Source organism: Scatophagus argus, chromosome 3, assembly GCF_020382885.2.
Source record: "Scatophagus argus isolate fScaArg1 chromosome 3, fScaArg1.pri, whole genome shotgun sequence".
Classification (NCBI taxonomy): Eukaryota; Metazoa; Chordata; class Actinopteri; family Scatophagidae; genus Scatophagus; species Scatophagus argus.
This window is the reverse complement of record NC_058495.1, coordinates 7,192,596-7,208,930: the sequence shown is the minus strand read 5'-3', so window position 1 is coordinate 7,208,930 and position 16,335 is coordinate 7,192,596. Positions and strand designations below refer to the sequence as shown.

The following is a 16,335-nucleotide window of genomic DNA, read 5'->3' as shown; positions in this document are numbered from 1 at the left end:
AACACTGACTGAACAACAGAGGTCCTGTGTAGGAGTGGTGTCCTGTCTGTATGTGTCCTTGTTTTCTCATGTGGATAAAGGCAAAGTCACACTGGTCATTAACTCCATTGATCTCTTTTAAGCTAGGTAAGCATGATTGACTTGCTGCTGGCCAGCTGATTGGCTCTACTGGCATCTGTGGAGGTGAATCAGTGATTGTCCCTGCTTGATAGTGACATACAAAGTTAGTCAAAGGACCCTTAAAAGATTTGACAAATATTGACTCTCTATGTATCCTGCAGTGACACACTTAAAAATTAGTATAGTATTAGTATAAGGCTTTATTGCAGCAAGTCTCAGGAAAAATTAAGTTAGTGTTTAATATCAAAAGAAATCCTCTGCAAAATATGTCAGTAATAAGTGAGTGGTGACATAATACCAGTGGACGCCCTGCAGTGTGGTGCTGTTTGAGCCTACAAGCTATCCCTTATTTCCTCACATCTTCTGCTGCTCCATCCCTTCCTTCATCCCTCATGCGCTCCCTTCAACCTTCCCCCTCATAGCAGTGCCTGATTCATTTTCCCAGTAACAGCCTCAGTGCCCTGTGATTTATATGTTTATGGTCATTACTGACGTTGAGTAATACATTTCCGTTTTCCTCCTCTTCTCCGTCTTCCCCTTCTCTCTTTTGGCAGAGCCCTTGGGTCCTGCACAGAATATCAATTACTTTGTCCCTGTTTGATCACACTCTTTCGCTTCCTCTCACAGCACCACTTGAAGGCAAGCAAAATGAAGTTTTGCTTTTCAGGTGTCTGTTTTACTTGATCTCTGTTAAAACCACTCTTAACCAGCAAAGACCAAAGGCCTTCATACGTTTTCATTTAAGAATAGCGGTGCAGTTTGCTCTCATTAGCACTATTTTTTTGGGGTGGTAAGTATTTCTTACTGCCTGTTCTTGAAACTTGCTTACAGTATTTGCTTGAGTCTTTCATGCTCAATGCTAAATCACTGCTCATGTTTGCTTTTGGAAGGGATGACTGATAGTGTCTATTCCAGGATGTGACCCATATCTGATACCATATAAACTGACAGCAAAATCAAAAAATAAGCAAAGAGCAGCTGTCACATAAACATCACAGTGTGTTCTCTTACACTTTTTGCCTCACCCACTTTCTTCCAACACATTTCGGTTACATGCTTGTTCTTTCTAGTTTTGATTTAAGGCATTTCAACTAAAACCAAAAGTGCTTTTTTGTTCACGTTGCTGTGTTTCATTGTTTTCACTACCGAAGCTGACTCAGTCAGGCTGCCGTGGGTGCCAAAATGGTGAAAGATGCAAGAGTTCAGCACACTGTCATGGCAACACTGATAAAGAAAGAAAGGAGTGCAGTCTGACTGTCAGCAGCTCAGTTGGAGCAGCTCAAGGTTAAGTTCCTGGCTCAAGAGCTGGGTCAAGTACAGTACTTTGGTGGATTTTATGTGTTGGCTTATACCTTGTCTTATTTACTTTCGTTGCACAGATTTTCCCAGTTTTCCCAGCCAGTGAATGGTTTCGGTCATGAGCAGGAAGCTAGTGTGACCCCCCAGTTCAAACAGTGGCAGTTGGTGTTCTGCAGGGGAGACAAGCAGTATCAACAAATGGACAGACGCGCAGTATTGGCACACTGGCTTGCAATCATTTGATTGAAAGAGAAGAGATTTCGCAACAGAGGGAACAGCGAGAGTAAAGTCAACATCCTCATTATTGGCTCCTTGTCATTTATATCAAAGTAGCTTGCCAGTATCGTTCACTTGAAAGTTCCTGGTTAGAATGAGCTTTACACTGCCTGATGGAAAACATGTCTGGGTTTACATTGAGGTGACTTCAGCCAGCTGTAACTGGATTCTATCTATAATACCCAGCTTTCTCAGCACAGAGTCCTTATGAACTGAGACTCCTTGTACAGTATGGTCATTTTTCTTTGAATTTAAATCAACCAGCCAGGTAGGTGCCTGCGGGATTTATCAAAGACTGAGGACTGAGGACTGAGGCACTGTCCCATAGGAACAGGATTTTACTCCCATAAGTGTCTTAAAGTTACTTGAAAAGGATGAGGGCAATCAGTTCATTTTATTACAGTAAGTAATATACTGTTTGGAAATAAATAACATTTTTATTAATGCTTTGGTAGGGTAGATGCAAAGCTTTGCAAGCCTGTTTTCAGTGAAATCGGTGAAATTAAGTGCAAGCATATAGACAATTTTAGACTCTCAGATCTGTTATTCAGTGAGAGAAAAACATACTGTATAAGGAGCTTACTCAAGAGGCGGAAGAAAAACTAGCAAGAAAAAAATAAAGATGTGAGTAGCGCTGCCCTTATCAGTCAGATAACAGAAGATGCTTCTCTTCCCTAAGCTATGTTTTCACCAAGGAATTTCTCTGCCTCTGATGCAAATATCATCTGGCTTGTAAATTGGGCCTGGTGGTATTATACCAAACTACTTGAAGCTGTCACTGCACCTCCTCAGGACATAGTTTAATGACTGCCTCTTGTTGATGTAGACACCATGTGGGTTTGCTCTGCAAGTACTGCTTTTCCTAATACACAGATTTGATTGTATTCTCTCCCTTTCATGCAAATCCCAACATATCATTATTTTTCTTCAACTTACTGCTATTACTGAATCTACAAATGTGAAACATGAACTTGAATCTTTGGATAGATTTGAATTAGAGCTGCATACTTGATGAGGAAATGTAGCAAAAAAGAAAAGTTTCTTAGTCCGCAAAACATTTCTGGAGCTTCGCAGTCAGGCAACATTGTTGCATTTTCACAAACAATTGAAGAAGCTTGGGACCTGCTTTCAAACATATAAAACATTAAAGACTTCAAAGACAACTTCAAGAGCGCTCTCTTTGTGGTATGTGACACAAGCTTCTGGGATGGAGGTAAACACTGTACACAAGGTGCATATGTTCAAGCTCTTTCTATTGAGCGGATAATGACTGAATTTTCATATTTGGGTGAGCTGTCCCTTTAAAAATGATATTTGCAACTTTCCCCCCAGGAAAGGTAGGGAGTGCCAAGGTAAAAGAGCAAAAGCAAAAGAGAAGAGAGCCAGAACCGCCATTAGGAAATAGACGTGACCTTCCATCTCTGGGTGCTAGCTGTCTTAGCAGGCTGAATTAACTTTCCCCATCTTTCTCTCCTCTCCGTTGTGAACGGCATACATGCCACAGCACAGCACAGCACAGTCCAGCACTCTCATGTTTATTAATTTCCTTCAGCAAGATATGCACTAAATCACTGACCCTCTTTTAGTGCCTGGTGCACCAAATGAGCATGGGAATGAGGAGGGCGTATTGATTTTGCCCCCCTCTCATCTGTAGCCAGGCGCTTATTTGCGATGAAGAAATGGTAAATCTTATATAGTGAGCCCCTGTCAAGGCCTGTCTGGACCCTAATCTTCACCAGTTGATGGCTCTCTAATCTTTTCACCATCTACAGGTCATTAGAGGCTGAGGAGGTAAATGCAAGTGTTAAACATCGCATTCATTCTCAAGACACTCCTGGGAACTCCATAAAGGTTTTTCCTTACAGTTTGAATATGGCATGGTAGCAGCAACAAGCTTTGAATAAAGCTTCAGTTTCATTTTAGACAAAAGGTGCACACACCGACAACATTGTCCTGTTAGTAACAGATATCCTGATGACTGAAGAAGGTCACTGTGAGAGCAGACTTCTTCTTCCTGTTTTCTTTTTGTTTTCTTGAAATCATCATTCCTCATCGTTGTTTTAAGTCTCTACTGAGTGTGAATGTAGAAAAGAACAAAAATCACTCTCTTGTGGTTTAGCAAGCAGTGCTTTTTTTATGATGCTGTTCTGTGCCCAACTTAGGCCCATTTCTTACATTTAGAATAACAAACTGTCAATAAGAGACTGGCTCATTATGAAGTTATTGGACACAGAGGTTTTGCTGACTGAAGTTTGACTTAAGCCTTCCATCCAACTGCTCCACTGAGGGACTGAAATTGATTTGCTTTGGATGAGAATGCTAGACCTGACAGCATATATTAACCACAGTAAATGTTGTAATGCAAGTGTATAAAATGTATCAGACTGATTAGTGATCACACCAACAGGTATGTGGATGGATGGATGGATAGCTAGAGAGTTGAAAATATGCATTATACAAGCCTTCAGGAGTCAGCCTGTTAAATTAGAGAGATTAACAACCGTGGCTGATGCCTCCCCAATTATCCAAACCATCCACGTCTCTGACAAATTTTTAGTTTCACTCAAAGATACAATGTTATTTGGTTAGCAAATGAACACGATCTAATCATGCTTTAATAAGTGATGAGCATGTCAGGTTCCCGTGAGTGTCGGCTCTCTTAGTCCTGCAAATAAATCGAGGTACTCTCAATAATCTAGTTATAAACTGCCCCTCAGAGTGCTTGTCATATTATCTGACATGACAAATACTTCTGAGCACAGGCATCTGGCTCCCACCCTCCCTTTCTCCCACCCTCTTTGCTCCCTCTAGTCTTTTTTACCACCCCTTCCATATTCCCCCCCTCCACCTTCTTTTTTTTTCTTTACAGCTCTCCTTTGCCTTCCTCCTGCTCTCCTGGGGGTTACTTGGAGGTAGCACTGCAGAATATTGAAGCAAGACCAGGGATGCAGCAGGTGCTTTCAGTCTGACATTCATGTGTGATTGGCTGGGAGGAGACTGGTGAATCCGGCTTCGGTTGAGCGTCCATCATCTGTCGATGGATGGTGGTGGGACGAGAGAAAATGTTTTGTTTGGCACCTGAAAGGACCCTGCACATTTTGTGACAGTGATGGAGTAGCTGTCAACATCACAGTGTGTGTGGGCGTCACGTGTGGGCATGTGTTTGAGCGTGTGTGCATAGGAGTGATTAAAGGACGAAGGGACAGAAAAAAAAACTAACATACTGACACTGACTGTGCTCTCACAAAATGTAGATACTTGCTTCCAGCAGTGGCACGACATGTGTGCATACAACTCAGTGCCTCAGTGCCTTGCCTTGTTATCCCTCTGGCCTCGGATGCAGCAGCGATGTGCATTCCAGCTCATAACTAATGAGACAGAGCGCTGGTGATTGCCAAGTTCTGACTCATCATGGCATGATCATTTAAACAGCTGAAATTATAGTGCTGTGGATTTTTTTTTGTTTTTGTTTTTGTTTTTCAAGCTTATGGACTCTCTTTTATTGCAAATCGCAGGAATGCTAAATGCTACATGACTGAAATTTCATATTGTTAGGACTTCATGTGCCAGAATGATAAGTCCTTCACAGCTGTTATAGTCATCTTACTCAGCTATGGACTGTCACCACAGCCTTCAAGGGAACAGAGAACAGATATTCAGTTTAACAGCCATTTTCACAAACAGTACAAAAAAAAAACAATTAATCTGCTCCTGTATTTTTGTTTCTTGACATTAGTCTGCTATCTTAAGATAGCTACTGGCTAGCATTAGCTGCTTGGCAGTGACAGACAAGACAAGATAGAATCTGCTCAACTCATTTCTGTGGCAACACCTCTGTTAGCCAGAGATGATACCTTGTCAAATAGCTCAGTTTTTCAGGCTCCTCATGGTGAATGGTAACTGGACTACTGTCAATAAGTGCTTTTTGAGCTTAATGGACAGAGCACATATACATAGGTCTTTTTGGATTCCATGATATTCCGTATTTTGTGGATTTTACTCAGGTGTAGATATGTGGAAAACTCTGCATGTAACCAAGTAAGGCCTGTAGTTTTCAATAATTTGTTATTAAGAAGTTATGCGGACAAAACGTCGAATTTAAGTTTTGAAAAGAAAAAATGCCAAGCCTGTTAACTCCTTGTTATTTTTGGGAGCTCCGGTCAGTATCACTTCCATTAAATCCGAGGGAAAACCAAAGTGTTCCTGCTGTGTGACTACACAGAAAGTTGCTGAGTTTCAATCAAGTCTTATTTTAGAGCAGTGCAAAGTTAATGACCTTTGTTCAGCAACCGTATTGAAAATGATACACTGACACCAGAGTTACTTGCTGAATACATAACATCACTTTGGAAATAATGTACAGAAAAATGAAATAAGGCCTTTCTGGCAGAAGGAGAAATACAGCAAATGTCATGATTGTCACGTAATTCCTGTGTGTTATTGACCTTAGTGTCAAAAGGAAATAATGACAACAGGCAAAAATATATTATGTCTGAACTGAAAAAAAAAAAGTGGCTTTTCAAAACGATACATCAGTATGTCCATGCATGTGTTATAATACATGGAAGATGACATGAAATGATGCAGATGCAAGTCCTGAAAATCAGTAATCACTGATGTTGGTATCGAGATTCCCCAGTTGTGTGACTGTGGGCCTGCCTTATGAATTGGCTTTATGGAAAATGCCAAGCCAAACCAAGTGACATATTTAAACCATTCAGCTTGATAACTGTGTCCCTCTCAGCTCTTGTGTTAAAAGGCAGCCTGCTGCCCCATTGGTACTCATCTTAGTAATGGAGATAGTATGAGGGGGAAAGGTAGAGAGTGGAGAGAAACTGTAAGAGATAGTCAAAGTGAATCAAACTGTGATAGAAAGAGTAGAGGCTGATTTGAAATAGGTGAAAAAGAAGACATGGAGGGGACCTTGCTGTGCAGGTAATGAGATAGACTGGGTGATAATCACATTCAGAGGGCAGACAGTGTCGCTGTGTAATGCAGCAGGACAGAGAGCCAATCAAAAAGCTACTGTTGCCCTCTGACCCGGTTCTGTTCATACTGGACATGTCGGTCAGAATCAGAGAGATGAAGAGGCTGTGATGTTCCTGTCTCTGATCTCAACAGGCTGGTGTTTCCATGGAGTCCATTGATTTCAAAAGCAGACATGTGATATCTCCATTGATTTCAATTGTCTTCTTCTGTTATAAATCCCATCTGGCATCCATCTCAAACTTAATGGAAAGCTAATTGCTCTGACCTTAACAACATCACTCTGTCTCTATCTCTGTTTCAGTCTACTCTTGTTTTTTGGGGTTTTTTTTTACACTTAAAGCACTTGGCGGTCACCAGCTGCATCTCATCATTAAATTCCCATCACTACATAGTGTGAATTTCAAGCATGTCATAAATATCAACACCACTTGATATGCAGCATGCTCACACGCCTGCTGTAGCTCGCTTCCGTAACAAATGCTTAAGACCTTAATCTTACTGTCCACTGAGCAGCACCCTCTGTTTTCATGTGTCGTCTGCAGCTGGCCTCAGCGCTGCATTGTCAGTGCCCAGTGCAGTGGGTCAAGGTGGGCAGCAGTGGGGACATAACGGTCTGGAAGAGATCTTTCTTTGATGGCTTCAGTTGGCGGTGTCAGTGTGTCGAAAGCGAGATCTGCTCTGCCGAGTTAAACAGGCAGTGACATGAACCAGCTGCTTCAGGGAGTACTTTCTACCCCACGGCTGTTGGCTTTTATAAGTGAACCGGCCACATTCTGCCTGACATTATGTTTGTTACTGACCAATGTCAGGCAATCAGTAATTTGCAATCATGAGTCATTTTTGTTTTGTTCTCAAGATTATTTTCTGGCTTTGTATCCTTTTTTATAGTTTATTAGAGAATAAGTGGAGGTAAACTTAACAAACTGTTAGAGAGTTGGAATTAAAAAGACATTTCTGTGCTAAGTTTAAACTTAGTTGAATGAACCCATCCAGATAACAACTACAGTTAAAGTGTCTTAAGCCCTGTGTCCACATAGTGGGTTTTTGTGGCACAAAAGCACAAGGTTCTGTTGTGAAGCGGTTGCGTGATCAAAAAAAGAAAACAAAATATGTTGGTTTTGATTGACATTAGCTAGGTAGTTAACTATGTCAACAGAAAAACAAGCTTATATTTCAAATTCATAGAATGACAAATGAACATTTCTCTGTAATGATTTCTGTCGGTTTCAATCTGATGAACTTCTGGGTAGACAGACATGGCCTATCTAATATGTGCTTGGTTGACTGAAAAACAGCAACAGTGCCAAACTGAGGAGGAAAAGTTCAGATATTAAGATATATATCAGATATATATCAACTTAAAGCATCTCTCTCCTTACTGGCAAGTGAAAATGCCTTTTGAACACTTGATTTCTGATAGATCACCAGCATATTGTAGGAATCCAGATGTTCTGTGGTTCTAGCTATCTTGATTGGTACCACATAATTCTGATTTTCAGACAAGTTGTCAGTTACTGATGCTAAATCAACTTTTACATACTTGTATGTACAGTAACATATGGTTATGTTAAGCTGAGATTGGTCTTCAGCCTTAGAAGTCTTCAGTCTCAATGCACAAACCAATCCTATTGCAGACAGAAAAACAACACTTTACACTTGACATTTTATTGTGGTTCTGCTATGAGACAAGGTCTGGTTTTTATGAGGTGATCTGCTGCCACTGTGTTTTCCCTCATATGCTGCTATACCTTAAACCCTTCAATTAGCCTGTAGTTTTCTTTTATTGTGTTTTCTTTTTTTTAACTTTCATTTCAGTGTATGAAAAAAACAGCTTAAAACAAGTATGTGATGCTAAATATTTATGTGAGACGCATGTATCAGAGCCAACACAAAGAAGCTTGAGATGGTTTTATTTTGGTGATACAGAAAAGATGGTGAAATTGGCTCTTTTTGGTCTAAACTTTGTATTCACTCATTTCAAAATTTCACTTGACACCAGCGTCTCTTGAACCAGTCCTGTGATATCAAATTCCTCCACGTGATTAAGCTTTTCCTGCATCTTTTTTGTTAGCTAGAGAAACACTTGATGGAAGCTTCTTACATATCTTTTTCTTTGTCTCAGCCTATGGGCTTCTCTCTTATAAGCTAGATGCTTCTCTGCCAGCATAAAGATCTGACCTCCTGAGACTAGTGTGTCCAAACCTTTCTCTTCTTAACCATATCATAGTGTCACCTCTGCACTGCTTTAAATGAGAAATGCATTTGTTTGGTCACAGCAACTTACTTAAAAAGCAGGTCATTGTTCTCTCCTTATTATTTCCTCCCAGAAGGGAGGGTATAACACTATGTGTATCAGATAACAGTGGCCTCTGTTGAAAGGTGATGACAGAATATTGGGTTTTGGAGAACAACATCACTGCCTTTGGCCTCTGCCTCATTCTTCCCATCATCTTCTGGGAATGGACTGAGCTCGCTGCTTGTTTACTTGCTCTTTGTTTTTCCTGTGCAGGCCGAGTCCACTGATTTCCACAATAACCCAAGAATATGAATGCTAGAATATTGAATGATCGAACACCGCCTCAAGCAATCTCATTGTGTCAGCTTTTCTTGGTGATATCTTTATTTTGTCATCTTGACTCTCCTTCTCTTCTCACTTCAAACCTTGTTTCAAAATCATATTTATGATGTATGCATGAATTATATGAAAGCCTCAAGTGTCCGTTCAGTCCGTGAGTATGAGTGTGTGCACATGTGCGTGTGCTCGTGTGTGTGTGCGTGTGTGTGTGTAGGAGAGGGAAAGCTGTATGGTTACTATCATGTGTCCATATTTTTGCTGTTTCTGGGTGTTTGTGTGTGTGTCCATGTGCCTGTGCATGTGTGACTATATGCGTGTTCTGAGTAATGGGCTTTGTGCATCCTCTCTTGCTGACGGCCAGGATGTATCCATGGCAACATCAGGTCGATCCTAGCAGAGCTGGTGAGAGGGACTTGAAAGAGAGCGTTACACCTCTCCTCTCATCTGCCCTGCGCTCATCTCTCTCTCTCTCTCCATGCCTAAATGCATGGCCTTGTTGAAATCCCAGCCCCAGGGCTCTGTACTGTAGCTGAGGCCTCAGAGCTTCACATCTCAACACTGCCACCTTTTGACCTGATGCAAAAAAAATGTAATGTTTTTTGTTGTTGTTGTTGTTTGTTTGTTTGTTTGTTTTTTGTTGTTGTTGAAAAAGTTTCCATTTTCTCTGTGAGTTAGGGGCTCATCATTTGTTTGGAGACAAACAAATGATTTTTCCTGGAATCTAAAAGCAGGAAAGGTTTTCAGGATAGTGTTTTTGTTTTTTTTTCTTCGCTGTGCGCATTTTGAGGGAAAAAAGCGACAGGAAACAACATGCAATAACGGTACGGTTAATGGTCAGCACCTTAAGCCCCTTGGCCTGCATGGATCACAAGTAAGTGCTGGAACTAATTAATTTGTGCTGGGTAATTTCATGGGAGTGAATTCACATTCTAGTTTAAGTGTTTTTGTAAAATGTGTTTTTTCTTTTTTTTTTCAGAACTATTTCCATTGATTAAAAAGCCCAAAGCTGTCTCTTGTGAGTCTACTTAATGAATAGTTGTTTCATTGTGTGTAATTTATGGCTCCTAACCCCTTTTGCTGCAGATAAAAAGCAGCATAGGAAAATTTAATTTTGGTGATAACCAGTTGCAAAGCATCATGTGTATAAATAAACAATGTTTGATCCATCGAAACTATATTTATATAGAAATAGGTAGTGGGACATGCAAGAGACATATATGTAAATACTTCTGTCATCACAGCTGACATCAAAATTGTACTTTTCAAGTTGTTTGATGCTTTGTCATGGCCCTATCAATCCTTAGGAGAACCTACATTATTGGATGCGATGCTGCTGCCCCCTAGTGGATATCAATGTGCATGATGAGGCAGGGTGACCATGATTTGAAAGCCATGTTTGATGAGGATAAGAAGGTGTAAAAGGAGAGATAAAGAGGGGAAGAATGGAGAAGTCATGTTTGGGTTGCTTTTTGAATATAGATGCCAAAATGAACAGATTTATTGCAGCTTTGCACATCAATCAATCTGCTCAAACAATGTAATTAAGATATTTTGGCACAAAGTACACTTAATCATCTGCCTCCCCAACATATTATTCTGTTCAGTGGGTCACTGCACTGCTTTACACTGTTTAATTTCCTCCACAGCAGTTTCACAACTTGCCATCTTGTGTCACGTCCAAGATGTTTGCGTATGTGAATATTCATGCAGTAGTACCTCTCAGAAGGCTTCATGGCTGCAGCTGAGGGAGCTCAGTGACCTTCTTGTTAGGTCAGGCCGGATGCCGGAGGCTATCTAGTGATCACTAATACATATTCAAGAGCCAGAGGCTATCAGGCCCTGCTGTTAAGCAAGCTCTGACATAGCACAGCATCAAGGCCAAGACGCAACTCTGTTTTTTTGTTTGTTTGTTTGTTTTTTTGTTGTTGTTTTGTCTTTTATCATCAGCAGTTTTTTTCTGTGATGGATAATCTTCACAGCTGCAGCTAAACACATATTGACCAAGTCTGCTTCCTTTCTCACCCTCTCACTTGATAATAGTTTTCCCCTGATGAAAACACGCTGTTGGCTCGTTATGGTTTAAAAGCTCAACACAATTGATCGGTTCCTGTAATGTGTTTTCTATTGGTTTAACAGGTTTAATGGGGCTGTACCTTATAGGTATCTCGTGGTATCATTAGCTGTAGGTTTGATTGTAAAGTGTGCTGTCATTCCCTTGAATGCCTCTAACGTTTCATTTTCTGGCACCATCGTGTTTCTGAAAATAATCTGCGCAGTCTAATGGAGGTGGATCGATACAGATGGATCAGTCTCTTACATTTCCTTTTCATATCACAACCAACACCACCTCTGGGAATCTGCATTTATCTCTATATTCAATAATGAGAGGATCCATTAAAGATGTTTTTTTTTTCCTCTCCACTACTTGTGCATATTTGGTTTCAGTTAATCTGATTACCACATGGCCTGCTTGCAGCTATGTGGAGGGTTTGTACTGTGAAGGAAATCTGCTGGTAAAATGAGCCATCAGACTAAAATAACAAAGAGTACATGGAAGTTGTGATTAAATTCCTTGACTATCTTCCTTGGCGGTTGCTCTGTTATAGCTTATTTCTTGATTAGGCATCACACATGAACTTAATACTTATCTCTCTCTCTCACGCTGTTCAGTGAATTCAGTAAAATTACATATCTTATTTGGTGTTGTGCTGTACTTTAAAACGCCTTGTGAAAGGATGGATGATTGCATGTAAGGTTGTTTTCCACTTTTCCAGTTGCTCATCTGTAGTCATTTCGGTAACACCTAAGTATTATTTGCATTTGATTACACAACTGTGCTGAGATCATTGTCTTTTCAGGGGAGGAGTGAGGTCACACCAAACAGTAAGATCAGCAGAAATAAACAGCCTATTTAGTGCTTTTGCAACTGTACACTGGCTACCAATCTCTTACATTTTATCTCATCCACTGACTCAAACCGCGTTTTTTTTTTTTTTTTTTTTTTTTTCCTGTAAATGGTGAAACTCTGCCCCGGCACGGTGACCTGTAGCTGGGCCCTGTGGGAGTATTCTGTGTCCTGTACGCCTCATGGCCTCACCTTCTTTCCCCTCCTCCTCCTCCTCCTCCTTTTCTTCTTCTGTCGCTACTTCTTCTCTATTTCGAAGTTGCTCTAAGGGATGGATCTGCCCCAAAGACACAAGGACAAATCCAGGCAAGGCGTCGCAGTTCTCCTCAGAGTAGATGTGAATGGTGGGGAGGAGAGTGTGTGGTTTGCTTTTCAGCTTGTGCTCTTTGCTTCAGATGATGTTTTGATCTTGTTTTGGACAGTAGGTGCTTCATTGGGTCAGTATTTTGACTGACAACTAATTTTAAGGTCCAAGAGTTAGTGGCAGGATTAATACTTTTAATTTGTTCTTATTATTTAATTGCTGAATCATAGGGTGAATTTAGTTTTGCATATTTTAACAAGGTTACCACTGCCACTTTTCTTCTTGAATGATTTCACTGCTTCAGGACTTTAGACTCTGATTGTTTCAGGACTGGACTTCTAGCTTCAGGTGGCTGTCTTATTTATAAGCATTATTGAATCGCTCATCCTGCCACCATGCCCGTCCGGATCATGTGCACCATCTCGTTTTCTGCCGATGACGAGCCTGGCGGAAGGTACGGTAAAGACGGCTTTGACGACCACTACAAGCGGGTGAATAAGAGTTACGGTGACGGGGACTCACAGGACTACCTGGATGGGTGTAGTGAAGTGAATGATTACAATGATGAGGAGGACAACATCAGCAAGGTGGACGACCTGGCCTCTTTCTTCAGTGGCTGCTCGCTTCATGGCGCCAACCACGTTTTTGTGGAGAACAAGAAGTTTGGTATTCGCCAGGGTTTGTGGGCAGTAGTCTTCACCATGGCCTTGTCAGCTTTCTTGTTCCAAGTAGCTGACAGAGTCATCTACTATCTCCAGTATGACCGCATCACCATGCTTGATGAAAAAATGGCCAGTAACATGACGTTTCCAGCTGTCACCATGTGTAACTACAACTTTGTTCGGAAGTCTCAGATGAGCTACAGTGACCTGATTTTCATGGGCCCACTGCTGGGCTTCGAAGAGGGCAATGCGCCAGGGTTTCCTCTCGCCCCGGAGCCGGACCGCCCGCCAGGCTCTCGCTTCAGTCTGGATGAGTTCTACAATCGCACTCGACACCGCATTGAGGACATGCTGCTAGAGTGTAACTTCAGAGGCTTGGAGTGTGGCCCAGAGAACTTCAGAGAGGTAAGTCACACCAAGATTCCACTGCAAGGAATTTGGAGGAAAGAAAGGAAATGTTTCAAAATAGTCTCAAATGTTTGATCTCTGGGAACCAGCAGCCGCGAATCACCTGTGCAAGTGGGCGCTTCATATATGCAAGGGGTATTTTATGTGGATGTGGTAGAAGTGATAGTTTTGATTCATTAGACTTCTTGCATATGGGGATTTAAAACTGAAAGATGTCCCAAAAGAAGAGAGGAGGCTTTCAGTGGTGTTTGGGTTCATTGTGCTGCATTGAGGGCATCCACTAAAACCTAAAACTAAAAACTTACCATCATGTCAGTATAGAAGTGCTCACTGATGACTACTTTGTATAAAACCACTGATATATAACCAGCTTATTTATTACTGTGAGGTAATTCAGTTACTTACTGTCCCAGGCCATTGCTGTAAATGAAGAATGTTTTCTAAGTCAGCAGGCTTTAGCAGCTTTAGCAGCTTTAATGAAACTCCACAGTAAATTCCAAAAAAACAACAGCAAACATACTAAAAGCAGATTCCATTACCTAAAGTGGCATACTTGGCTGTTGTTTGTGAATTAAGCAAACGCTGAAGGAATCTTTGTGTTGGCCAGAGCAAACGTACGGTCAAGTCTCTGTTAAACACACATTCCCTGAATTTCTTGGTATTTTTAGTTTTGTGTCTACTGCCCCACGTTCCCTTGAGTTTGCACATCAGACAGAACATGAGAGGAATACTGAATTACCGAGAAGTTTGACAACCCAGCTATTGGTCTATTGATTTGCTTGACCTTTGCACAGTTATAGATAGTGATGTGCAGACTGCTAATGGATGTACTAAAGTTACAAAAGTGTGTATATGCATATACACGACACACTATTCCAATTTAGAGCAACCAGACAACATGATGCTTTTGTTTACTTTAATTGCCAGTTGCCAAATCAAATGATCATTTAATGATTATGGTTCAATTGAATGTTTTCTTAGTCCTCTTTGATAGTAATTCTAATAATAAGCAGTTTTTGGTTGTTGGTCAAACAAAACAATGAATCCGATTGTCTCAAGTTGGACTTTTGGAAAATTGTGATTAGAGGCATGAATTAATAATTCATACACTTTATTACAGAATTCTAAATGTACTTGTATAACATGTTGTCACAAACTAACGTATTTACATGTCACTGAGATGATTAGAAGGCAGAGGAAAACATGAGAGAGACATGACATTAAACATTAAAAGCCTGTCTTAACAGATCATTTTTCATCAGTGAACTCGCAGTGTCAACACTTGAGGTAGCTCTGACATTATGAGGCTGAAGGCTTCTGACGTGAAGAGCTTCATCCTGTCAACCAAAACACAGGACTCTGAGTTTGAGGAATGTGATGGGGCAGTGGGAAATGAAGGTCTTGAGGAAAATGTGGAGAGGAGAGTGGGAACATATACAGAAGAGCTGTTAATGTGTTTTAGCACACCAGGGTAGATCCTCAAGTAGAAGGACAAATAATTAACATCAGAGTCTCTTTAGTACAGTGTCTATGTCTGTTGTAACAATGTGGCCTAAATGAATTCTCTTGAACACAATGTCTAAGTTTACAAATTTACACTGAGGCAAAAAGACTGTGCATGTTGCCATGTGGCATAAAAAGGCAGCAGGACTACCACAAAAACAGAGAACAAATGTTGCTTTGACAACAGGCTATAAATCTTACTCTAAATATTGTTGTTCAGGTTTCAGAGTCTTAAAATAGAATAGAAAAATAGAAAAATGCTCAGGTTGAGTAATCAGTATCACAAATGAAAAAAGTGGGATATACGGCCATTGTCCTTGAGGTGAAATAGGGCCGGCTGCCATCCTCTGTTGATATGCTTTTTGAAAGACAAAGTGCTATGACTGCAGTGCAGTGTGCCATTTTATTAGCATGTGAGCGAGGCAGTGACCAGACTTTATTCGACGATGGGCATTAATGCCACGGAGCAGTTCAAAACTCATTCTTGCTTTCATAATGTCTTTGAATTAAATGGTGTGCTCCTTAGATCACATTATTATCGCAGTGAACCTGTGAATTTAAATCAGTAGCGACAGCGTCCTTTTAAACCCGATGATCATCATATCATAAATAATTGCAGAATAGGTTGTGAAACATTGTTTTCTCTGTTTCTTACTCATCACTCCTACCATCCTGACCACAAGACAGTGTCTTTCTGAACAGGTGTTGTTAAAGAAGAGTCAAAAGAAAAGGTGTGTGCATTCCTGCTGGGTTCAGGTGTAGCTGTAACTGCATAAAAGCTGAAGACATGACTAAGACAACTGACATGTAATCATTTCTTTGTCAGGTCTAACAGGGTTAATTAGCCGTTGTCAAGTTAACTTGGAGCTTTCTGCATAACACCCTCCCACTGATATAATCACTGATTGTTATTTCAGCTCATGCAGCATTTATAAACCCATGGATTCTCACTGTTTTGTTGCTCCTTTTCCACCAGAGCAAATATGGAACATGTTCTATGTTATCTTGAAACTGCTTAAGAACAGATTTATGAATAGCATCCCTTCCAGCTAGGGCTTAGAAACAGTTACAGTTGTCTAGTGATATAAGCTGTTGTTTCTTCTTTCTTTCTTTCTTTCTTTCTATTTGTGATTGTTTTTGTTGTTATTTTTGTACAGATTAAACATTTGACATTGACATGCTAAGATATTTTAAGTGATGTTACCATGGTATATGTCCTGTATGATACTTTTCATCGTCAAAGATGAACAGTATCTTGGATTGTTTTGAAATTCTTCCAATCAGTGTTGTGTTT

General features: G+C 40.6%; 1 protein-coding gene across 4 annotated transcripts in view; it reads left to right on the top strand.

Annotated features, from left to right (window-relative positions):
• asic1b (acid-sensing (proton-gated) ion channel 1b) overlaps positions 1-16,335 on the top strand; it is a 143,341-nt gene that overhangs the window by 80,838 nt on the left and 46,168 nt on the right. For 3 of the 4 annotated variants that reach the window (XM_046383153.1, XM_046383158.1, XM_046383156.1), the window contains exon 1: positions 12,442-13,535. The exons of the other annotated variant lie outside the window; for it this stretch is intronic. In XM_046383153.1, coding sequence (XP_046239109.1) covers positions 12,864-13,535 — 672 coding nt within the window. In that variant the 5' untranslated portion in view covers positions 12,442-12,863. Of the gene's footprint in view, positions 1-12,441; positions 13,536-16,335 lie in introns of those variants that run through there. 4 annotated transcript variants of the gene reach the window in all.